The sequence below is a fragment of the Chlorocebus sabaeus genome, chromosome 1, assembly GCF_047675955.1.
Source record: "Chlorocebus sabaeus isolate Y175 chromosome 1, mChlSab1.0.hap1, whole genome shotgun sequence".
NCBI classification, from domain to species: domain Eukaryota; kingdom Metazoa; phylum Chordata; class Mammalia; order Primates; family Cercopithecidae; genus Chlorocebus; species Chlorocebus sabaeus.
In genome coordinates this window covers 52,617,426-52,642,807 of record NC_132904.1, presented here as the reverse complement: position 1 = coordinate 52,642,807, position 25,382 = coordinate 52,617,426, and the positions used below count along the sequence as shown (strand labels likewise).

The 25,382-nt window shown below is 48.8% G+C and overlaps 1 protein-coding gene across 8 annotated transcripts in view; it reads left to right on the top strand.

The window, feature by feature from the left end:
• The window catches only part of MICAL2 (microtubule associated monooxygenase, calponin and LIM domain containing 2), a 243,298-nt gene that overhangs the window by 95,876 nt on the left and 122,040 nt on the right, over positions 1-25,382 (top strand). For all 8 annotated transcript variants that reach the window (XM_073018242.1, XM_073018229.1, XM_073018225.1 and 5 more), the window contains 10 exons: positions 729-830; positions 4,725-4,880; positions 8,011-8,111; positions 12,001-12,258; positions 13,442-13,557; positions 14,417-14,543; positions 15,212-15,302; positions 16,461-16,608; positions 17,952-18,151; positions 18,708-18,814. In XM_073018242.1, coding sequence (XP_072874343.1) covers positions 729-830; positions 4,725-4,880; positions 8,011-8,111; positions 12,001-12,258; positions 13,442-13,557; positions 14,417-14,543; positions 15,212-15,302; positions 16,461-16,608; positions 17,952-18,151; positions 18,708-18,814 — 1,406 coding nt within the window. The remainder of the gene's footprint in view (positions 1-728; positions 831-4,724; positions 4,881-8,010; positions 8,112-12,000; positions 12,259-13,441; positions 13,558-14,416; positions 14,544-15,211; positions 15,303-16,460; positions 16,609-17,951; positions 18,152-18,707; positions 18,815-25,382) is intronic.

The following is a 25,382-nucleotide window of genomic DNA, read 5'->3' as shown; positions in this document are numbered from 1 at the left end:
TTAAAATCATCTACTGCCTGGGAAGGGCTTTGAGTTTGGGACCAGCTTAGTGTCAGAGACCTTGTAGTTCCCTGCTTAGGGTACATTTCTGTTTTATCCTGTTCTCTGCCCGGATTATTTGAAAATTTAGGGAAGGCTTTAGTTAGCTTTTGGAGCAGGACAGCATTCACCATTTGGCATTCAGAGACTGTAATCTTAACCTTTTCCAGACCTCTAGTGGACATTAAATCTTAATTATCCAGGCTTCACCTGAATTTTTTAAAAAATAAAAGACAGTGTACTGTACAATAGAACATTTTGAGCATGCAATAGAAATTAAAACTGGTTTCCTTACACCCTACACATCCTTTTGGGTCTGTTTAGCAATGAGAATCACTGAAGAATGTGGGAGAAAGTGAAGAGAAGATGGTGGACTCTGTTGAGAAAAACAAGGTGCAAATGAGAGTAGTTTATGGAGCACTGAGGATAGACTCCTAGCGGAGGCCAGCAAAACCAGGCATGGAGTTGGTGTTGCTGGTTTACTTCATCCTGGATATAACTGACACTCAGGTCAGAGGACACCAGATTAGAGAGTGAATCTGGACTGCTCTAGCCTTTCCCCTGGAGGCTCTCTCTGGGATGCATAGACCTGGCTGCACTGTCCATTTCTCACAGCCACCACACGGGGGTTATAATCACTCTCTTCCCACCTCTCTCTGCCAACTCATCTCATTTCTCTGTCCTGGTAGAAATTGGCTGGCGGGCAGAATTTCTCCCTGCAGACCATTCTCTGTCGGAGTTTGAGTTTGACGTCATCATTGGTGCCGATGGCCGCAGGAACACCCTGGAAGGTGAAGACTCTTCTTGTGGGAATAGGGGGATGGGAATGGGAGAGGGTACATTGGGGAAGAGTTGGAGAAAGTGGGCAAGATGCAGATGCCAGAGCTGGATGGAGGTCTTGATAGGAGGGCAGACTGTCCTGTCCCTCTCAAGGTAGAGCAGCCCATCCACCTGTGGGGTGGGCAGTTCAGGGGACAGCCATCTCATTCCATCTGAACCTCAGTTTTCTCACCTGTAAGATGTGGATCACAGAACCCTTTCAAAGTGTTGTTATGCGGGCTGGGAAAGGACTAGTGTGTGAAAATGCTTCATAAAGATAAAGTGCCGTGGGGGAGAAAATGAACATCCCTTATTGAGCACCTCCTGGAGGGTGAGCCGTGGTGCCAAGCACTTTCATACTTACTTCAGCTAAGATAAACATTTTTATAATACTATTAATGGTATTCGCTTACTTTCAAATGTAATATTTATACTTGAAGGAGGAACTCACTTCTTTTTGTAACTTTTAAGTACACCCACAGCTGGGCAGGCAGGTATGTCTTGCCAAACTGTCAAGGTACAAAGACCACACTTTTCTGAGTTCTAAAGCTGAAGCATAGTATCTTTCTTGGGGTAAGATCCAGTCAGGTTTGAGAGAAACCCCATTGCCAGGAAATGCTTCCACCCCCTCCACCCTAATGCCAAGGTTGTACACCCACAGGCTGTACTCATTGATACTAACCATGCTAAATTGAGACCACGGGTTGTAAACAATGTGGCCCCAGATGGCATCTCTTAGATTAGGGCAGTTCTGCTTTTTGAGCCTGCCACCTCAAGAGCCACAGGCTGCAGATGCCTGACTGAGAGGACACATCACTCTGAGGATGGGACATGCTCCCTGGAACAGGGCTGATCTTAGAAAACTCAGGATTTATGGGCCGCCTGGCCCAGGACCTTCCCATCTGCCACATAACCGGGGCTGTTTACCATCCCCCTTTCACCTTCCATATCCACCTCCCCAACCATCAGTCATCAATACCTTACAGGCAAACTGCCGACTTGGATGTAGTACTGTTGGAATTTGCACATTTGATAACAGTGTAAGTTAGAATATTTGAGAATCCAGGACCCATTGTCAGCTTGGGTATAGTTGGGCATTTCATGAACATGGAAAGAAGGGTGGAAATTGATGGAGCCATTTGAGCCACTCAGGGCCAAACAGGTAAACTAGAGCAGGGCTTCTCAGTATCAATACTGCAGACATTTGGGACCACACCATTCTTCGTCACAGAGACTGCCCTGTGCATTGCAGGGTGTTTAGCAGCATCCCTGGCCTCTGGTCCCCCAGACACTGGTAGCACCCCTAGGTGCGACAACCAAATATGTCTCCACACATTGCCAAGTGGCTTCTGGGAACAAAATCACCCCCAGCTAAGAAATGCTAGATGAGAATAATGGCCCTTGCTGACCCTTTTGACAAAGGTCTAATGAAAGACAACTTAAAGGAGGGCTATTGAATAGAAACCCAAGGTTGTTGGCCAGGCGCAGTGGCTCATGCCTGTAATCCCAGCACTTTGGGAGGCTGAGGTGGGTGGATCACGAGGTCAGGAGATCAAGACCATCCTGGCTAACACGGTGAAACCCTGTCTCTACTAAAATACAAAAAATTAGCCGGGCACGGTGGCTCACGCCTATAATCACAGCTACTCGGGAGGCTGAGGCAGGAGAATCGCTTGAACCCAGGAGGCAGAGGTTGCAGTGAGCCAAGATCACACCACTGCACTCCAGCGCAGGTGACAGAGCAAGACTCCGAAAGAAAGAAAGAAAGAAAGAAAGAAAGAAAGAAAGAAAGAAAGAAAGAAAGAAAGAAAGAAAGAAAGAAAGAAAGAAAGAAAGAAAGAAAGAAAGAAAGAAAGAAAGAAAGAAAGAAAGAAAGAAAGAAAGAAAGAAAGAAAGAAAGAAAGAAAGAAAGAAAGAAAGAAAGAAAGAAAGAAAGAAAGAAAGAAAGAAAGAAAGAAAGAAAGAAAGAAAGAAAGAAGGAAAGAAAGAAAGAGGGAGGGAGGGAGGGAGGGAGGGAAACCCAAGATTGTCACTAAAAGGGATTTTTGACAGATAGTTGAGAATCAACGTGAGGCTGGAGTATATGGCGAGCAGGTGTGCGGGGCATTCCCAAAGGTGGCTAAGGAAAGGTTATATCTGGAGGTCTGCACCTGTGTGACAGGCACCTGGCGTTACACCAAGTACACAGCATGCCTGGGGCAGGGGCACTCAGGAAAGGTCAGATGACAGCAAGATGGGGGTCTAGAAGGGAGACACACTGTTGAAAAGTGACCATCTGTTATGTCGAACCCCTATTAACCTCAATAGGGAAAGTACCAAGTTCAAGAGGCCAAAGAAGAGACCAAGAGCCAGCAAAATAGACATGGGGTTTTATTAGGGATTCACAAGGGAGAGTGTCCAGTGGCGGTGGGCTGGACAGGTGACCCGGCTTCCCTACAGAAATGGTCCAATGGTGGCGGGCTGGACAGCACAACCTCACAGCCCAGTGGTGGCAGCCCAGGCAGGAAAACCACAACTGCTTGTAAACAGTGGGCAGTTTATACAGCATTTTCACTTAACACCCTCATCTTAACCTCCACCTGGCAACCTTCATCCAACCCAGAACTCAGGGCCTGGATCCCCCTGTATGGTCCATGTTCTACAAGATGGTCCAGGAGCTCAAATGTCCCTCATAGAGAAGGAACAAGTTTTGGGGTTGGCCACTCCTGGATTCCCCAGCTCAGAACACACATTCAGGTGCATCAGCCGTACAGGATCATTCTAAAGGTATGCTTCAGTTATTGCTGTCCGGTGCATTTACCCTGCACCAGCTGCTATGATCCTGCATAGCACTGCCATTCAAGAGCAATTTTAATGTAAATCATTGAAAACAAGAATTAGAGCACTAAGGCTGGGCAACATGATGAAACCCTGTTTCCACAAACAGTTTTTTAAAAAATAAGCCAGTCATGGTGACACATGCCTATTGTCCCAGCTACTTGCCAGCTGAGGTGAGAGGATCGCTTGACCCTGGGAGGTCGAGGCTGCAGTGAGCCATGATTGGCACCACTGCTCTCCAGCCTGGGCAACAGAGTGAGACCCTGTCTGAAAAGCAAAGCAAAACAAAACAAAAAACGAATGAGAGCTAGAATGCCATCTATTCATTTATATATGCATTGCAGATGTACTAAGTGCCACTTACTGGGAACTGGTGCACTATTTTCCTCTTTTCAAAGGACACCAGTCATACTGGAGTAAGCTGGGTCCCACCCTACTCCAGTATGACCATTTCTTAGCTAATTACACCTGTAATGACGCTATTTCCAATAGAGTCACATACTGAGGTACTGGGGTTAGGACTTCAACACATGAATTTGTGTGTGTGTGTTGGAGAAGGACATAATACAGCCCCAAAAAATGGAGATACAAAGAAACTTTGTTAAAATCCCTGTCCTGCAGGAATTCAAGGTAATCTACTTTTCAGGGGGGCCAGGGGTGGTGGCACCATGAGAAATGCTAACAGAGTAGTTTTAATCCTGTAAATTCAAAGTGTGTGTGGGTCTCTCATGAGTGTATCTAGCAACAATGCCTGACACATCCTTAAAAGGGTGCGCCCTGTGACTGCCTGTTGGGAAGGATCCCTTTGGCCTTCTGTTTGTTGAAGCCTAATCAAGTCCTATAGGTTTTAGAAAAGGACAAAATCTCACGGACTTTTAAAGGCCTTGGGAGCAAACCTCAGCATTTCTGCCTGCTCCTGTCCTCTAGAGATCCAGAATCCTGGTTTCTCCGGCCTGGGAGGCATCTGGGAACAGCTCTCCCAATAATCATTTTCAGTTTTCACACCAAATCCAGAAGAGAGACCCACTTTTTCCTTTCTCCTCATGCAGGGTTCAGAAGAAAAGAATTCCGTGGGAAGCTGGCAATTGCCATCACCGCCAACTTCATAAACAGAAACAGCACAGCAGAGGCCAAGGTGGAAGAGATTAGCGGCGTGGCTTTCATCTTCAATCAGAAATTTTTTCAGGACCTTAAAGAAGAAACAGGTGGGACCTTCACCTTTCTCCCAACCAGGCCAAGGTCTAAAGTTTGCAGTTTCTAAGGTGTACAGAGGCGTATGCTGGCTTTCTGGGCTCTTGGGCCTGGAGGGACTCACTCTGATAGAGTGGAAGTAACGATTTTCCCTAGGACAGTGAATACAGACAGGATTCCTTCTGGGACAAGAGAGATTCTTGAGGGAATGTTCTAGATGTTGTACATGAAAGGAGATAGTGGACATTTGCTGAGTGCTCATTACGTGTCAATTCTCAGTGTTGTGGGGTACAAAGTGGAGGTTGACACGATCCCTCCCACAGTGGTTCCTTGTCCAGTAAGGGATATCTGTGTAAACCATCCTAAGGCAAGTGGCCAGCACTGCGCCCGAGGTCAGCAGGATATTTAGGGAATGCTGAGAAGGGAGCCAGTCACCTATGGATGGTTCCTGAAGGTTCCCAGGTGCTTTTGTGCAATGCAGCAGCTGCCCTTCCCCAAGAGGGACATCCAGGTATGCCCAGGAACATAACCTGTACTGGCACCAGTTGTCACCCAGCCACGGGCCTAGAGGATAGGAGGTATTGATTCATTCACTCAGCTAATACTTAGTGAATGCCTACTATGTGCCAGATGCTGTTCTAGGGCTTGAGAACGAGCAGTGAGCAAAACACAATCCCTCCCTCTTGGGCTTATGTTCTACGAGAATAGACGGTCAAAACACAAATAAACCAGTGACTCATCAGGTGGCAATAGGGACAGCAGAGAAAAACAGGGTGAGGGGAAAGGGGGATGAGTCGCCTGTCTCCAATTAAGCAAATTCCAGATATTTTTCCTTTCTTCTTAACCTGATTAAAAACATCTATTTCGGCCGGGTGCGGTGGCTCATGCCTGTAATCCCAGCACTTTGGGAGGCCAAGCCAGGCGGATCATGAGGCCAGGAGATCGGGACCATCCTGGCTAACATGGTGAAACCTCATCTGTACTACAAATACAAAAACTTAGCGGGGCGTGGTGGCACACGCCTGTAGTCCCAGCATACCCAGGAGGCTGAGGCAGGAAAATCACTTGAATCCGGGAGGCGGAGGTTGCAGTGAGCCGAAATCGCACCACTGCACTCCACCCTGGTTGACAGAGTGAGACTGTCTCAAAAACCAAAAACAAAAAACCCCCACATATTTCTCCTTGAAAAGCAATGGAACAACAATGTTAAATAAAATCTTTATACAGAAAATAAATCATCCACAATCTGACCACCTCACACAGGAATAGTCTTCAGACTCACCTACTCCTTTTCTGTCATTTTCCACCGGCGTGCTTGCTTGTTACGTGACTGCAGCTCAAATCACGGTGTCCACACTATTCAGCTTTTCTCATTCAGCGTCACATTCCAAACATCATCCTCCTGGTGGTCACTTTTAGGGGCTGTGGAAGATCTCATCAAATTGATGTATTGTCACTGCCTAAGCATTGAAACCAAGGATTAGCAAACTATGGCTGGCCACATGGTTCTATACTGCCTTCGAGCTAAGAATGGTTATATATATAGGCTGAAGAAAACAATCAAAAAAATATTTTATGATACATAAAGATGATTTAAAAATCAGATTTCAGCATCCATAAATAAAAGCTGATGGTCACCCAGCCACACATTTCTTTACATGACTGCTGATGGCTGCTTCCACCATGAGAAGTCATGAAAGATACTATAGGGCCCACCGGCCAGAAATATTTCCTAGCTGGTCTGTCACACACACACACACAAACCTGCTGACCTCTGATGTAGGCCTTCCAGTTATTTACTGTTAGAGATATTTAAGATCATTTTCTAGGAATGGCATTAGTTGTTGAGCGAGATTGTACCTCTCACTGGCCACGAGGGTATGTGCCCACTGCATGACCCTCTGAGTTTCACCTCCATTGCATTATTTCATTAAAAGCTTGAATATTTCCTGCCAACATATGGTGTCCTTTTGAATGATTTGAGAATCCTCCAACCCTCCCTTCCCCTAAAACCCAAGAAAGTAACTATTTAAGCCACTCAATATAAATGAGAGCAGGACATTGAGTGTGTTTTTCCACGTTTCAGTGAACTTCCTTTAAACTTTGCTGTGGTTGTCACCTTCGGCCATTGTTTCACAACAGTGCCCTCAGACAGTGACAGTTGTGACCTTCCTGATTCTCCTGGGGGCCCTCTGCATTGATGCCTGTATCCTATTTAACTATAATAAAGGTGTTCCTAGAGTTACCCAGCACGCCTTGTGTAAATGCTATGTTGCCATGTGGCTGTTCCTTTATCTCCCTTCAAATAAGCCTGACTGGCTTATAAAGCCTGACTGGCTTTATCTCCCTTCAAATAAGCCTCACACTTGAGTATGAATTGGCATCACCTAGAGCTTGTTAAAGCACAGAGTGCTGGCCCTATCCCCAGGGTTTCTGATTCAGTGAATCTGGAGAAGGGCCCCGATAATTTGTGTTGCTAGTATGTCCTCAGGTGATGCTGATGCTGTTGGCCAGGGACCTCCCTTTGAGAACAATGCAGCTAAGCTCTCATTGCACAGCGTGGTTTTAAATGCAGGAACTAAGTGTGTAAGGTGTCTTGTGATTGGTGGAAAGTGCAAAAAGATATAGCCCAGCCTTCTACCCTGAGTTGTTCCTACCACTGCCCTTGGGTTTTCACATCCAAGCAGGCAAATGGTAGAAATATTCCTTGGCATGGTCATTGGAGAATTCCCACAGCTCTATGCAGCCATGGGCACACGAGGGCACAGTGGACAGGACTTGGAGCTAGATGGCCTGGGGTTCAAATCCCAGCCGTGTCATTGCTGAGCTTCTGTGGCCATGGCCGGCACTTGGCTTTTCTGCACAATTACCTACCTCTAACTTATAAATGCTGGCCCACAACCCCTGCAGACATTGTTTTAACAAGAATAATGCCTCCATGGAACTATAGAAGCTAGCTGCTTGGACTTGGGTAGATTCTAACACTCTGTTTTATCTTTGCCAGCCTTGTATGCCTTAAAAACTGGGCTAACATGAATATTCTGCAGATAAATAACGAGACCAATAATGAGGCAAAGTACAGTTCCTGGCACACAGTTGGTGCTGAGGAAGTAACGCTGAGCTTGTGAATGCTTCTCTTTTCAGGCATAGATCTTGAGAACATTGTTTACTACAAGGACTGCACCCACTATTTTGTCATGACAGCCAAGAAGCAGAGCCTGCTTGACAAAGGTGTCATCATTAACGTACGTACCTCTTGGCTGTGATTTCCCGACTTTGTGACCTGGGCTGGTGACTTCGGCAGGTGTGAAAGCAGATGTGGTCCTGCCAGAAATTGAGTGAGGGGAGGAGTGGGGAAGGTGCCACCCGCTCACACCCTTCTTTCTCTTGGTATTACATGAGTGGTGGATAAAGCAGCCCACGCCAATATGCACAGAGAATTTTCTGCACATGGGCATGTGCCGTTGTGAGACCTTTACCAGGTGTTAATGTGGATTGACTGAGTCTTTTCCTTCCCAAGTCTCATCCAGCCTTGCCTCTTCTCTGGGAGGTCACATGTCATTTGGAGGTAGACGGGGGCTCCCTGTTGTAATGAGACATAGGCATCCTTTGACTTGTGAATTTCATGCTGTGGACCCTTGTCATCTTGTGGGGGAATTTCATTCATGCAGTCAAAGAAGACTCAGTCTGCATCTTGACACTGCCACGTACCAACTCCAGACTGTGGGCAAACTATTTATCCTTCCTGAACCTCAGTGTTATTTACAAAATAGGAATGATAGTTTCTGCCTGAAAGGGTTCTTGGAAGGAGCAAATAGGAGATATATACAGAGAAGCTAGCACAGTGCCTGGCAGAGGGTGGGTTTGTAGATTCCCTCTGTAACTTCTCAGCCTTGTTTGCACACTGGCTTTTTTGTCCTGCTGGCGTCCTGGCCTCTGCCTCATGGCTTTGTGACTTCATGCTTAAACACAGAGCAGGGTTGGAAGGAAGAAACATGGAGTAGTGGCCCCTGACTGGAAGCTTCTTCGGTCAGGTGTTCAACCCTTCCAGAGCCCCTGTTGTTGCTGCCACTGTCACTACTGCTGCTGCCACCTCAAGATAAGGATCATGCAGCCCAAGGTCACCCTGCTGTCTGGGTGTCTGCCTGGAGCCCAGGCAGCATGGTGGCCATTCATCGCTGCTTGTTAGAGAAGAATGCGCCCATCTTCTCTCCTGCGTGTGCTGGCAGCCGGCTGGGTGGTATTAGTAACCCAGCCGCCCCGTAGGCCTTCTCCACTTCAGCTCAGGTCTTTGCTGAGAGCCTGAGCTGTGGACGGAGGCTGTGAATGTGGGCTTGGTGAAGTGGGCTGAGCACGCCAGCAGATGGGTGGGCAATGGGCTTCCGCAGTGTCCCACTGCTGGCTGTCAGTCTGGGAGTGGCGGTGTCCCCTTCTTCGCTCTGCCTCACAGAAGCTGCCTCCTGAAGTTGCCGCCTTCATCTGAAACTGGGGGGTGCAGGGGTGTAGGGGTAGTGGGCACCTTTGCAGAGGAGGGGCTAGACAGGCAGGCAAAGCTTGATAGGTTTTGTGTTTTGCAGAGCACCCTGGCCTCCTGGGATGCTAAAGGTCACCCTCAGGTCATCCCAGGGTGTTTGCCCAGGCAGCAACCTGTTGCTTATGGCAACTTGCTTCCCTGGCAGTTGTCAAAGCCCCTCCAGGCCCATGCTTGTCTTCATCAAGGCCTTTCGTTCTCCTTCAGAGGCCCCTGGGAGCAGCTCCTGAGGCTGGTGCTGAGGAGCCTAAGGTACAAGATGGGAAAGAAATTGGAGGCCACAGGCTGGACACCTGACTGGAACAAGAGTTATAGCCTGAACCTCCAGGTGTCCAGCCGAGTTCCCAACCCATCTTCCCTGGGCTGTTTAAATTTACATTCTTCTCTTGCTCCCTGGAGGTGTGGCAAGTTTTCTGTTTTCTTCTCCCTACATGGATCCGCATCTTCCTATAGCCACACAGAAGGTGCTGAGTAAATGTTTGTTGAATGAATGACTAACCTCTGGACAAGAGGTTTTCCTGCTTCCCCACTGATTCCTGCTGATCTCTGGGCTTCTTTCCATGGCTACCGATGGAAGAGCAGTTTCTCTTCAAGCAGTCGTGCCTCTGGGCTCTCAGCTGTGTCCATCTTTCTCTTCCCACAAGGAGGATGTCCCATCCCACAACCTCCCTGGGCCCCTGCCTCTGCCGGCCCATACATGTGTGGGCTGGGATTCTGTCCTCCTGTCCTTTTCCTCATCTGCTCCCTATGGTATTGCTCTTTCTTCCATCCCCCCACTCATCTGGGACCCTCCAGCCGCTAAGAGACCCCACAGCAGCCCTAGGCCACTAGGCTTCCAGCCAGCTCTAGCCCAGTGTCTTCCCTTTGCTGAGTCCCCACTCTCCTGCATGAGGAGTCCATGCCGGGCACTGTCTTCATTGTGTAATGCTACCCACTCCATCTTAGGGATGCTTGGGGCATGTTTTGAGGGGAGTATTTGAGACCTCTCCCTTCTGTCTTCCCCCATCTCACCTCCACGTCTACGGAGAGAGAAGTGATCATGTGGCCGCAGAAACAGGGATCAGAAAAGAAATCAAATAACAGGAATTCCATCCTGGACACTGGGGCCTGACGGAGAGCTCTTGGACCAGTGCTGGCTGCAATTTGGAGGGTTTGGTTTGGATGGGGGAAATATGAGTTTCCAGAACAGGCTATTTGAAATCATGGCTACTCAGAAAATTGAGGCAGTGGTCAGTCTGGCTGTAGACGCGGTACTCTGTGACTGTGAAGACCTTTGTGATTGAGGGTGCCTTGACTGGGTCCAGGATATACTTCATCGTAAGTCATATATGGAGCCAGCATGAATTACAGGGTACAGGAATTCCTATTCGTCAGTCACTTCCCACATGGGGCTAGGGATTTCGTGTGCACACTCATTCTGTCTTCTCACGCAGCTCTGTGAAGTAGGTTTTGATATTCCCTTTTTACAGATGAGAGAGCAGAGACTCTGACAAGTTAAATAACTGGCCCAGATTTAGTTGGTAAACAGCAGAGGTGGACTTTGACCTGTTGCTCTCACTGACCCCAAAGCCTGTGTTCATGTTACACACTGGTCCCCTCCCATTCCAGGTGTCTGTACTTTTTGTGTCACCTTTGAGAAAGGTGGTCTTTTAGTTTCTTTAGCCACATGGTGAGCAGCTTGGACTCTGGGGATACACTAAGCTTGTCAGCTCTCTTCAATCCTGACATCCTGTGATTCACTGCCAGTGTCCCTCCAGGATGGATATTCCAGTCCTTGCAGGTCAGGGTTCTGCACTCCCCATGAGAGAAGCATAACAATTAGCACCAAAAGCAAGCTAGTGGGGAGGCTGAGGCAGGAGAATCGCTTGAACCTGGGAGACAGAGGTTGCAGGTTGCAGTGAGCCGAGATCACGCCATTGCACTCTAGCCTGGGAGACAAAAGTGAAACTGTCTCAAAAAAAAAAAAAAAAGCTAAGCTCTGAGGAGCCCTCAGCCTATCAAGTGAAGGGGTCACTGATGTCGGAAAGTGGGAGAGGTTACCCATTTTCTTCTTCTGGTCTTGTTTGACCACTAAACATGGCATATTTGGATCACATTAACTTAGCTGAATTTATTATAAAATCACACTTTCTGATGGTTCCTTTGTCTCTTAATTGTACTGAAAGTTCTCATGAGAACCAGCCCTATGAAATGTGCTCGTTGTTTGCTCCAAGACCGTTATCATTCCAGCTCTCAACGCGCCCTGTTGCAATTCCTATGTGAGATAGATCTTTTAGAATTTAATGCCAGGGAAAAATGGCCTCTGCTGAGGAATTTCTATGCTTCCTTCTTTGTGATAAGGAAAGCTCTGTGGCATATCACATTTCCCTTTTGCCTTGGATGCCAGGAAGCTCAAAGCCCAATTTGATGCTTAATCACAACTGTGTTAACCCTCACAGCTGGCTGATTTATTTCCTCTTTATTCCCTTGGCCCTGGTTTTTGTATGTCTTTTCTGACTAGCCTCACTGTATAGACCCATTCCAAGTCCTTTTGCCAAGAGGTGGGTATGAAGGCTAGCCCTTTAGAGGGGGAGGTTGCCTCACTGTGTTTTCATCTTCCCCAGGACTACATCGACACAGAGATGCTGCTGTGTGCGGAGAACGTGAACCAAGACAACCTGCTATCCTATGCCCGGGAAGCTGCAGACTTTGCCACCAACTACCAGCTGCCATCCTTAGACTTCGCCATGAACCACTATGGGCAGCCTGACGTGGCCATGTTTGACTTTACCTGCATGTATGCCTCAGAGAACGCGGCCTTGGTGCGGGAGCGGCAGGCGCACCAGCTGCTTGTGGCCCTCGTGGGTGACAGCTTGCTTGAGGTACCGCCTGCACTCGGAGCCCCCACATTTCTCTACGAGACAGATCCCACATTTGTATTCTGGCAGGCAGTATCTGCTGTTGTGCAGTGGGGAGAGGACAGGCTCTCAGCCAGTTGGCAGGACTCTGCCAAGCCTGTCCCAGCCTCAGAGCCTGTCCTGTTGCTGCATTCAGAGGAGCCTGTTTGGACTCAGTGTAGTTAGGAGAGCCTTCTCTTCTATCTCCTGGCTCTTTTGCACTTACTTCTTTGATAAAGTACAAAATCAGGCAGCCCCAGTCTGGGTCACGTGGGCCATCCTTCTCAGAGTATGTGGACCCTCAGCTGGGCCAAGACTTCTTCCTCATGTGGGTGGCCCTTTGTGGCCTTTGAGATCACAGAGGGTGCAGGAGAGGCGTATGGGCCCCAAAGTCTCTTCCATTCACAGCTCCCCAGCTGAAAATTCTTCCCAGAAAATCTGCAAGGGTGCAAGGACCCTTAGATTAAATGAATGTTTTCAGAAAGGAGAAAGTTTTCTCTTTAGCGTGAGCACTGATTATGTATTTATTCCAAGTTAAGAGTCAAATTCCAAACCATGCTTTGGGTGCTCATGGAGCAGATTAGTCAGCACTTAGCTTGGTTGACTTGGTCCTTGGGCACCATTGTGCATGGACTCGAACCTAAGATCCTTGGTTGAGCCCTCAGTACCCATCCTGCTGCTGGCCCAGACTCCTTTCTGAGCTTGGTTTCTCCCTACCTTCCTCCCATGCTCCATGTTACACCCAGAACAGATGGCTGTTCTTCCATCAGGCACCAGCATTTTCCAACCACCATGCCGTAGCCCACACCATTCCCAAGTAGATCAGGATCAGAATCCCATCCATTTGTTAAAATCAGCTTAATGCAACTCTTAAGAAGCTTATTCTGATTTCCATCTCCCTCTCCCAGGGTGGGAATTTGTCTCGCCTTTTCTGAGCCCTAAAGCAGTTTTGCGATGCCTGCATCATAGCACCCTTTACATTTGACTTTCTGCTACAGTTATTTGACCTTGTGGTGAATCCTCACAGGTAGCAGCATCCCTGCCCTGTCACCTCTCTATCCCTCCAGTGCCCTGCACAGGCCTGGCAATCAGTGTGTGCTGGGTACAATGAGATCATAGACTGGGAGTTATCAGAATCAACTGGAATTTTGCACATTTTCTTTTGCAGCCATTTTGGCCCATGGGTACAGGCTGTGCCCGCGGCTTCCTGGCAGCCTTTGACACGGCATGGATGGTGAAGAACTGGAACCAGGGCACCCCTCCGCTGGAGCTGCTGGCTGAAAGGTGATCTTTGACAGCAGGGCTGCTAATGGGGGGCAGGGCCACTCAGGCAGGAAAGGGGGCAAGATCACCCCTCAGGTGACTGCTGGATATACCTGGAGCCTCTGCCTCCTCCATTCTGCCTTCCCATGTGTGGCCTGATCTGATCATCAGCATCCCCAGGACGCTTTCTCCATCATGATCTGACTCTTACAGTGACTTACTCTGGGGGCCAGGACCTTAGGCCCTGGATGACAAAGAGAAATCTTCATCTGGGTTGGCCCTGCAGCTGGCGCTCCCCAGCATTGCTCATTCACCCGAGAGCCAGAGAGGTTTATTTAAGGGAATCTTCCAGGGCAGTACTGAGTCCCCTCTCCTGGATGGAGGTTGAATTCTCTGGTTTTCCAGGCCTCTCCCACCGCTGAGATCCTGGGCTTCCTCCCAGACCCCTGCTGCTGGCCACGTGGCTGTGACAGCTGGTGGACAGGGGGAGGTCAGGGCTGCCAGGCGGAGGCAGGCCTCTGACAGTCTTGGGTGTGGAAGCCTGTGGTCGTGGGGAGCAGGCCGCAGGAGGCAGCGTGGCTGAGCATGGTTATGGCAAAACCACAGGCCACTGTGCTGCCAGCCCTGCGTCCCTCCCCTCTGCCTGGGTGGAGGAGTCCAACATCCCCGTCACCCAGGTGCCCCTTTCCTCTCGGCTCCTTTGACCTTCTCCCCACTTTGCAGATCTCAAGAACCAGGAGTGTCAGGTATTTCAGGGAAGGGTTAGACAAACATGTCCAGGAAGCCCTTCAACCAGAGGAAGGGGGAAGTAGGGGAGGGTGGGGACAAGGCCTGAGGTGGCAAAAGTGATCCCTGACCTCCAGGCTCCGCCTCCCTCCAGGGAAAGTCTCTACCGGCTGTTACCTCAGACAACCCCAGAGAACATCAACAAGAACTTTGAGCAGTACACGTTGGACCCAGGGACGCGGTACCCAAACCTCAACTCCCACTGTGTTAGGCCCCATCAGGCAAGTGCATCCCTGGGGCCCTGTCTGAGTCACTGTGCACTGAACAGTGGGAAGAGGCGGTGGGGAGGGGTCACATTAAATTTTGGTCCATTCCTGGGACTAAGGCCACCAAGGCCTGCTGGCCTAATGGTGGGACCAGTTCTTCTCCCCACTAGAGTCAGCATTCTTTCTAGCCCACAGGACAGAACTAGAACACATATCGGGGGAGATATATATATATGTATATGTGCATGTATTTACATATATTGTCACTGTGCATATGCATTGCTGATCTTACCTGTCTCAAATAATTTACTTGGCCAAACATGCTCTCTGTATACGACGCATGGTCCTAGGGTCACTTTCTTCTTCCACTGATTTAAAGCCACCAAACTCTCAACCTCTGGTCAATAGAACAGAAAATTGTGTGAATTTTTAAAATTAGCTAATTACATACACACAAATTAGCTACACACATTCCCACTTAGTTTGCCTGCATCTGGGTGGAGATTGAGGCCCATTGCTCTATGATTCAAGTTGCCTGGGTTCCCTGGCCAAAGGTCATGCCTCCTAGCAATAGAGGAAAATGGTGGCAGGCACTGAATTGGGGTTAGGTCGAGTTTAGGGGCCCTAAGACTAGGATTTGGGGGAAAACTGGTGGGCAAGCATGTTGTCTCTCTTGCTCATAGGTGAAGCATTTGTACATCACCAAGGAGCTGGAGCACTACCCTCTCGAGAGACTGGGCTCAGTGAGGAGATCTGTCAACCTCTCCAGGAGGGGTAAGCGGCCCTCCTGGGACCCTGGTGGGTGGCTGGGAAGGGCTTTGAGGGGAGGAGGCCTGCTCAGTGGCTGTGGTGACACAGGCTCTGCAACCAGCCTGGCTCTGCCCCTTTATCTGTGAGACCATGGGCAGGCACCTCTCCTCTTTGTACTCCAGTTTCCTCCTCTGTAAGACCAAGAGAACCCCTGCCCAGAGCATCATTGTGAGGATGAAAGGAGCTAGTATGTGTCGAGAGCTTCGCACAGTAAACATGAACTGGGGGATTATTTCACTGGGACTTGTTCTTATTTTCCTCTTGTTTCCAGCATGGGGGCCTTGTCCCCTTAAGTAGAAATGAAGTTAATGCACTTCACCCTTTTCCTGGTCATCCTGGGCCTAGCAGTGAGCTGGACACAGGGCCGGTGCTCAACACAGGGAGATGGGATGGTTAAATGAGGAATTCCCAGCACCCAACTCGGCTCAGGATGCTCTCCTGCTTAGAGACCTCTTTGGCTACCTGTGCCTGTCCAGACTTTGCCTCCTCTCCTTCCTTAGGCAAACTCAGCTGTACTCCTTCTTCCCCTCCATGCACCACGACGTGCCCCACTGCTGTAATAAACCACTTACTATAATCAGCCGTTTCACTGTTACACAAACATAGCAAGTTTTTCTAGATTCTTTGCCACCGCACAGTCCTTTCTGTCTTCCTGGAATGACTTCTTCCATCTGATAAGTTCCTAGATGCTCTTAAAGAACAAGCTCAAATGTACCTCCCCATTACACTTTTCTCTGGAGAATTCCTCTCCCAGAGCAGACTCAGGCAATCCTGCTAATGTGCTCCCACAGCGCCCGTTTCTCCCTCCATTGCAGCACTGTGTCATCGTCACCCCCTGTGTGACTGTCTTCCCCACTAGATGAGCATGTTGCTGGCAGGGCCTAAACATAGTAGGTCTTAGGGACTCTGCTGGAAGAGAACATGCTTCCCCTCCCCTCCCGCCACACTCTTGACCAGGCCCCCAAGCAGCAGTCCTCAAGGAGCTGCACCCTTGCCAATGGCCCCCTTGCCTTGGGGCTGCTCCTTCTGGTCCCCAGCCATGGTGGCAATGAGAGGAGATCGCCAGGGCAGAGTGTGTGAGATTCCTGCAGAGCCTCACTGCCTGTGCTCTCCTTCTTGCAGAGTCAGATATCCGGCCCAGCAAGCTCTTAACCTGGTGCCAGCAGCAGACAGAGGGCTACCAGCATGTCAATGTCACCGACCTGACCACATCCTGGCGCAGCGGCTTGGCGCTGTGTGCCATCATCCACCGCTTCCGGCCTGAGCTCATGTGAGTCTGGGGCCCAGGCTGGCCCCTGGAGACAAGGGATGCCAAGGCCATTCTGCTGCATGCAGAATCTTCATTACTTGGTTCAATATTTCTCTTTCTGTGTTTCGATTTGAGATTTTTCTTAACATTTGTTCTTTTCGCTTTGCACTGATTACTCTGTCAGCAGTGCATTTGATCTGCGTTCCTAATATGTGAGGATAAAAATTGGTTCAGGCTTAGTGACGATATTCTTGACACCTCGCCCCCCACTACCCTTCCCCCCCGACCCCCATCACCACACTCTTTGGAAATTTGAGCATTCACACGTTGGAGCTCCACCCTCGAGAGAGGAGTATGGGCCAGACCTAATTCCAGGGACTAGTTTGAGGGTTTTATAGAATTAGGTTTGAGACCCAGATCCATAAGCTGTGTGTCCCTGGGCAAGCCACTTACCTTCTCTGGGCTTTAGATTCTTCATCTACAAATTAGAAAGAGCAGCAGGGTCATCGGGGAGATCAGGTGATGTTTGAGGAAACACTGTGATGCTGAAGCATGATGCGTCTGTATTTAAATCAGCAGCCGCAGAACTTCACAGCCAGGTGCAAATCACAAAAAAGACTGACAGCAAACCCACCCAAGGGCTAGCAATTGGTACCTTAGGAAGCGAGGTGACCTCAAGAGGATGGACTCTCCTTTTTTTTTTTTTTTTTTTTTTTGAGATGGATCTCTCACTCTGTTGCCTAGGCTGGAGTGCAGTGATGCAATCTCAGCTCACGGCAACCTCTGCCTCCCAGGTTCAAGCAATTCTCCTGCCTCAGTCTCCCGAGTAGCTGGGATTACACCACACCCAGCTAATTTTTGTATTTTTAGCAGAGACAGGGTTTTACCATGTTGGCCAGCCTGGTCTCGAACTCCTGAGCTCAAGTGATCCACCCGCCTCTGCCTCCCAAACTTCTGGGATTATAGGCATGAGCCACTGCACCTGGGCTCCCTTTTTACCTTATATGCTATATAATTTGATGTTTTTTACAAGATGCCTATTTTACTTTTGTAATTTTAAAAAGGTGATGTGTTTAAAAGTAAAATAGCTCATAAATGTTCCCAAGAGGTTTAAATCATCTTCTGATGGCTTTAGCCCAGAGAGCAATAATGTCATCATGGCCTGAGTCTGATTTTGTTCCTTCCTGACCAGTGGGGTGGTGGGATGAGAACTGGGGGCAGGGGTGGGGTCACTGTTCCCCCCCGTACCCTGCCAACACCCGGCAGAGTGTCACCCTCAGTGCTCCTTACCACCTGAAGGTGCTCAGCTCACCGCACCTCTGACTCCTCTCCCTGAATTTCTCTACTTTGTTTTGATTCTCTAGCAACTTTGACTCTTTGAATGAAGATGACGCTGTGGAGAACAACCAGCTCGCATTTGATGTGGCAGAGCGAGAGTTTGGGATCCCTCCAGTGACCACGGGCAAAGAGATGGTGTCTGCCCAGGAGCCTGATGAGCTCAGCATGGTCATGTACCTCTCCAAGTTCTATGAGCTCTTCCGGGGCACCCCACTGAGGCCCGTGGGTAAGTGCCTGGACAGAGATTTTGCTTGGCCCCTTGGACCGTCTCTGTCCCTGTCACTGAGTCTAACTGCTCCTAACACTGGTATGGTCTGTTCTGGGGCTGCCCAGTGTGTTCCCCTTGACAGGCCAAACAGGGGTGACTCCACTCACCCAGCCTCTGTGCATGTAAGTGGATCTGTATGTCATTTACATCTTGATTTTGGGGGGATGGAGTCTCGCTCTGTCACCCAGGCTGGAGTGCAATGGCACGATCTTGGCTCACTGCAAGCTCCGCTTCCCGGGTTCAAGGCATTCTCCTGCCTCAGCCTCCCGAGTAGCTGAGACTACAGGCACCCACCACCACGCCCAGCTAATTTTTTTGTATTTTTGGTAGAGATGAGGTTTCACCGTGTTTGCCAGGATGGTCTCGATCTCCTGACCTCGTGATCCACCCGTCGGCCTCCCAAAGTGCTGGGATTACAGGCGTAAGCCGCCGTGCCCGGCCAACACCTCCTTGTTATAGCCATACTTCCTGGAGCCTGGTTCCAAATCACAGTTGCACTTTTATTTCCCAACAGATTCTTGGCGCAAAAACTATGGAGAAAATGCTGACCTCAGCTTGGCCAAATCATCCATTTCTAATAACTATCTCAACCTCACATTTCCAAGGAAGAGGACTCCACGAGTAAGTTTTGGCCTGGTTTTTGTTTGATTTCCCATTGCACATGGACGGGGTATGAGGAATGGAGATTGTCACATTCTCAGACTGTTGAGGCTAGTAAGTTACATGGATCAGGCGCTCCCGGAAAACGCTAGTAAAACTTGGATTAGTTATGGGTGTTTTTGGAAGTTCTTCCTGGCGCTGTGTAGCTAGTTTCAATGACTTCAAAGTGGTTATAGGAAGGACATGGTAGCAAGCTGATAGGACACATTGGTGAATGCTTTTAGAAGTAAATCAGATTAGCTCTGCTTCCTAAGGGATGGGGATGAAATGATTTCTCACTGTGCTGAGCAGTTTAGAACTTGATGGCCATCAGTTTAGTGGCAGAAGTGCATGGTGGTGATGCTCCATTTACACATTTGTTCCATTAATTTGTATTTATTCATTTACTCAACAAATATACGTTGGGCTCTCCTATAGGTCAACTTTAGGGCTATAGTTTTCGTTTCTGATGAGGGGAGCAAATATACGGAAGTGAACAATATATGGACCTTGCCTTTGAGGAGCTCAGAGCCTAATAAAGAGGTTCCCAAACGTTCTCAACTTATAGCACCCTTAGTGTCTCCATAATTTTTTTCATGATGCCCCTATACCAAAAGAAATACCTAACAGTTTCATTTATTGAGTAGTTAAGACCAAATAACTTAATAGGAACATTTTTCAAGGTGTCTGACAGACATGATAGTGTTTTCCTAGAAAATTTAAAATATTCTGTGGCACCTCTGTGAGTTCACATGGTGCCACGGGACATAGTTTGGGCATCACATACCTAAGGAGCAGTGACAGTTTCGTGTGGATGCTAACATCTCCATGGGAGGCATGATGCCAGTTCTCTTGCTTAATGTGCCCACTTTACAGATAAAAATGGAGGCCTGTGGGTGCAGTGGCTCACGCCTGTAATCCCCACACTTTGGGAGGCTGAGGCAGGCAGATCACCTGAGGTCAGGAGTTTGAGACCAGCCTGGCCAATATGGTGAAATCCCGTATCTACTAAAATTACAAAAAATTAGCCAGGCATGGTGGCAGGCACCTGTAATCCTAGCTACTTGGGAGGCTGAGGCAGGAGAATCGCTTGAACCCAGGAGGCAGAGGTTGCAGTGAGCTGAGATTACACCATTGTACTCCTGCCTGGGCAAGAAGAGCGAAACTCCACCTAAAAAAAAAAACAAAAAAAAAACGGAGGCCTAGAGAGGCTGGGTGCCTCGGCCAGGTCACCTGCTACTCTGTTGTACTTCATTGCTTTGCCCCTACCCCGTGCTTTCTTCACACTAATTAGTCCACTCATTAAAAGGCATTTGTTGTGTATCTAGTTATAGGACATACAGAAGTGATGTGAGTCTTGACCTTGGAGTCCAGTTGGGAAGATAGGGAGCAAACTGAAAACCAAGGGTCCGAACCTTAGGGAACAAGGGAGTTTGAGGGGCTGGCAGAGGCAGAGCAGCCAGGAAAGAAGATGGGAAGGGGAAGGGACAGTTGGAAAGGCAGGGAGGGAGTTGGGAAGCTCAGGGAGGAGAGCTCTTCTACAGGATGGGCCCTGGAGACTGTGCCAGGCAACAGGGAAGCCAGCCAGGGTGAGGGCTGAGGACAGGCTATGAGATGTGGATGCACTGGGGCAGATGGCAAATGTCAGAGTTCTAGGACTAGAGTGGGGAGCTCCTGGGGTGGTCAGTGGGAGCAGACAAGAGAAGATGGGTGGAGGAGAATAGGACCAGAGTGAAGGCACTGGAGGGAGCAGGGGTGGCTTGGGGTGGGGGCAGTTGTAAGTACCTGTCCAGAGCTTGCCTGCCCTCCCCAGCATGGCAGGGTGCCCTCCACCAACAAGACAGTGGACTGGAGGCCTCTACACGTTTCTGAGTCTCTCTAGGTGGCCAACAGTCTCTTTAGCTTGGCCAAGGCAGCCATATCCAGTCAGCCCCTCTGCCCAGGGTGGGGTGGGGCTGCCCAGCCTCCTTCTTTCCCTGGGCTGTGTGAGCAGTGGTCACTGTTTCCACTGAGGCCTGAACTCCCTGCTCCCTGGGATGCTGCAGCAGCTGTTTTGCCAACTCCAGGAGCAGGATACTTCATGCTTCTGTGGCTCCCTAGCTCTAGGAAGGAATGGGCTAGCAAGGCCTTAGCTGGGCAAGGAAGATGCCAACAAAGCAATTAAAATGATGAGCTGCACCCAGCGCTCTCCGCCTCTGAGCTGGCCCCACTTAGAGGCTCTGTGTGAGGGCTGCATTGCCCACCGTGTTCCCACTGAGCAAATGGGGCTCTCTTCTGGATACCAGTGGTCAGCTTGTTCTACCTCCAGCCCAAGGACCCCTGTCTTCGGCTGTTTGGCCCCAGGCAAGCCAGTCAGTGTTTCTTAAAGCTCTCTGAGCCAGACATGTACTGCCTTTCTCCATTCACTGCGTCTCTCCCACTTGGCCCCCAGAAGGAACTGGAGAGGGATGTTTCAACCTTTCACTCACCACACCTCTGTTTACAGAGTGACAGAATTGAAACAGCCTGGCCAGCACTGGCTTGGGACCTGGGGATGGTTAAAAGTCAGGAATCAGCAAGGCTGGCCAGGCCTTCCAAGGGCTGAGGGCCTTACTCCACTTCCCTCTGGCTCTGCTAGAAAATGCTTGTGGTGGAGGGTTCTGCCCAGCCCAATTCTGGCCCCTTTTGAATCCTGTTCAGTCTTCTTCAGGGTGTGTCCCTTGGCTACCCATTTTGAGAGGAGTCAAGGCCCATAGATCTGTTCTCTCCCCCAGCCTCATTTAATCTTTGCACTCTGCCCCATTTTTGGATAGGTAGAGATGTGGCCATTGAGTGAAGTGCCTGGCATGGGCATTACTTGTTCTCAGAGCGACGGAGCATTTCCTCTGGGTGGGTTGGGTGCTTTCATAAGGCTACTGGGTCACCACACTGTGCCTTGGCCGTCACTGAGATACCTCTGCATTCTGTCTACCATTCAATGCCAGCACAGTGATCAGGGCCACATAGAAAGTACCTTCTTCCTTCGCCCCATCCTACCAGATACCTTGTTGTATCTGAACGATTTTTTGATTTGGGAATCTAATGGCAATGCTCTTTGGCCTCAACATTACCCACTAGCAAAGAACGCTGAGTTCACCCTGGTCTGGTCCTGCACAGCCACAGGGGATGTCTGCACATAAGACTCTGAAATCCATGCATACTTCCACGTCTCTACATAGGGGCTCCTTCACATTTACACCAAGATATCAGTACAACAAAACGCACAGCCCTCAATGACCTTGCTCATCAGCCCTTCTGGAGTGGAGATACAGGGCAGGCACGCTTGCACGAGTCTATACAATAGCCCTCCCCTCAAATACAGACAATATCTGTACATGTAGGTGCATCTGTGTTTGACCTTCCTCCCTGCCCCTCCCTAACTTCCTCTCCATCTTCCAGAGGAATATCTTGATATGCGAATTGAGCTGTGAGTGCACATTTGTTTACAATGTGGCATCTTTATCTGAAGAGGATACACTGGTTCTCTGCTGAGTCAGGCTTAAGAACCTCCCTCCTGATTTTCACTGACTTTAAATTCTTCTTTTCCCCCTAATCTTATCTTCCTGATAACATGCAATCGAAGCAAGATGTATCAACTTCAAGCAAAATGAAAGGCCTTTTTCTCCATCAAGGATCTTGTTTACTTTTAGAGAGAGTAACTTTTCCATCCCACCGTGAGTGGCAACCCATTGGGTTGATTCGTTCTGAAAACTGGGCAGCCCACGCCTGGAAAAAGGAGAACTTGGGGACTATATTTTCCCTTAAAAGGCCCTTGGTCTGCTTCTGCAGATCTGTCTGTGGTCCTGGTGAGCATCTAAAAGCCTCATAGCAAGGGACAGTTCCTGGGGGCTCCAGGGCTCTTATCATCATGCATGCAGGTGACACCTGAACATATAACCATGGCGTCTATCATTCCTGTGTGCATGGCACACACACAGACATACACCTTCAGACTCACAATACCCACCAGTACTCTCCTAGACCTACCATACATGGTGACACCTGTACTTATGGCCACTATGGTCATTACTGTACACATATGCAGAGCACTACTTTTTGTCCCATCCTGAGCCCACTCCTTGGGGGATAAAACAAGTTGTCGCTTGTCCCTGGAGAGCTCATCCCAGAAGCCAGATGGGTGGCCCCAGGTTTGATCCTGCTTAACCAGGTCCTCCTCATCCTCCAGCCCTGGTCCCTGACAGAGTGGCATTCACAAAATGTGACGGACGTTTTTGTCAGTGTCCAGTCTGAGTGGTCCAGGTTCCCCTCCCCAACCCTCCTCTTCCTGAGCCACCTGCACAGACACTTTCTGAAGAGCCGGGTGGCATTACGTGCGAAGGTGCCTCTTCCATCCACTCATTCGACAACCATTTCTCAAGTGCCTATTTTATGTGGAGTTCTCCTCAGTACTGGGGCTGCAGCAGTGAACGAAACAAGCAAGGACCCCGCCTTATGAACTTCCTCTCACCTCACTTCCCCGACTTCTCTTATGGAACCACACACCCAGTAGCCAAAGCTCCCCACTAGGTTTCCAGGACTTCTCATTGCAGAGGTTTAAAGAAGGCTTGGGGGAGTTAAGGGTGCTGCTTTCCAAGGCCAGGCCAGCACAGGGCCCTGGAGTACCCCTCCAGGTGCCCGCAGGCCATGGCTGAAGCTGTTCTCTCTCCTTTCCTCTGTGCAGTCTCAGTCCAGGATTCAGAGCTCACTTACAGATTGGGAATGCAGTTAGAAGTCAAGCAGACAAACACAGATTTACATCTGCTGGGGATTTGGCAAATGTTCTAGCCTCTCAGAAAGCTCCTTTGCTTGTCTGAAAAATGAGGGTAACAACATGTACATCATAGTATTGCAGCAAAGATGAGGCGAGCAAAGGTGTGCGGCAGGTCTGAGCACTGTGTCTGGCAGGTGGAAGGTGCTCAGTAAATGATAGTTCTCTTCCTTTAGAAATGATGGTTAAATGAAGACGCTTGTTTTCTCAAAAGATGAGTAAAGCGATCTGGCTTGAACACTTGGTTCTGTACTGCAACCACAATCAATAGAGCCCTTTACAGCATACAAAACACTTTCATATACATCCCGTTTGCTCTTTTCACCTTTGGAGGAAGGCTGGGAACACATTTTCATGCCAATGTTTAGATGGGGAAACTTGGACTTGGGGAGATTACATTTTGATAAGTCATGTAGGTGGTAAATGTCAAAGCCAGAAGTAGAATTCAGATGTTTAAAATTCTGTTACTCTGCCAAGCACAGTGTCTCATGCTTGTAATCCCAGCACTTTGGGAGGCCGAGGTGGGTGAATTGCTTGAGGCCAGGAGTTCAAGACCAGCCTGGCCAACAAAGTGAAACCCTGTCTCTACTAAAAATACAAAAATTAACCTGCGTGGTGGTGCACACCAGTAGTCCCAGCTTCTTGGGAGGCTGAAGCACGAGAATCACTTAAATCCAGGAGGCAGAGGTTGCAGTGAACCAAGATCACACCACTGCACTCCAGCCTGGGCAACACAGCAAGACCCTGTCCCAAAAAGAGAATAAATAAAATAAAACAAAATTGTGTTACTAACACTAGCCTCACCAATAGTGTCTAATACTTGTACAGTAGTACCCTCCTTATCTGCAGTTTTGCTTTCCAAGGTTTCAGTGACCTGTGTTCACCCATGGTCCAAAAATATTAAAAGGAAAATTCCAGAAACAATTCACAGTTTTAGATTGCACACCAGTCTGAGTAGCATGATGAAATCTCACAGCATCCCACTCCATCATGCCTGGAATGTGAATCATCCCTTTGTCCAGCATATCCACGGTGCACTCGCTACCCACCCATTAGTCACCTTAGCTGTCTCAGTCACTAGATCAAAAAAACAGCATATCTAGGGTTTGGCAGTATCCACGGTTTCTCGCGTCCACTGGGGGCCTTGGAACGTATCTGCCATGGATGAGGGGAGACTACTGTCTAGCACTGTATAGTTTAAGAAGTGTTTTATGTCTGTGATTTCATTACTCTCACAACAGCTTATGAACTAAACAATAGAAGATCCCTTCTTAGAGTTAAGGAAACTGAAGTCAAGTAGTTGGATGGTTTTCCTGAGATCACATAGCTGGGAAATAATTAGTACCAATACTCAAATCCATGATTCCTTGAAGAAAGAGCTCTCTCGCTGATATCACTGGCTATCTTCCCAACTATCACAGCTGCTGCCCAAATCAACAAAACCATAGCCTGCAATGGCCAACCTCTCCTCCTATGACCCATATCTAAATTATTCCTGGGCTAGGCTATACCAGCTAACTAAATATAAAGTTTGTTTGCTTTGAGCTAAAATCACATTAACTCGGGCAGTATGGGAACATGGTTATCTTGTGCTGATCAAATAAATGTTCAGATTGGCAGATCTACATCTTTGATTTTTTTATAGGAAAACGAATTAGTTTAATAAATGCCTTTTTGTATATAGAGTCTTTCAAATCATTTGGAAATCATGATAAGAAAGTGTTCTTAGGGTGGAAGAGCTGGAAACCTTAATGGGAAAAGAAC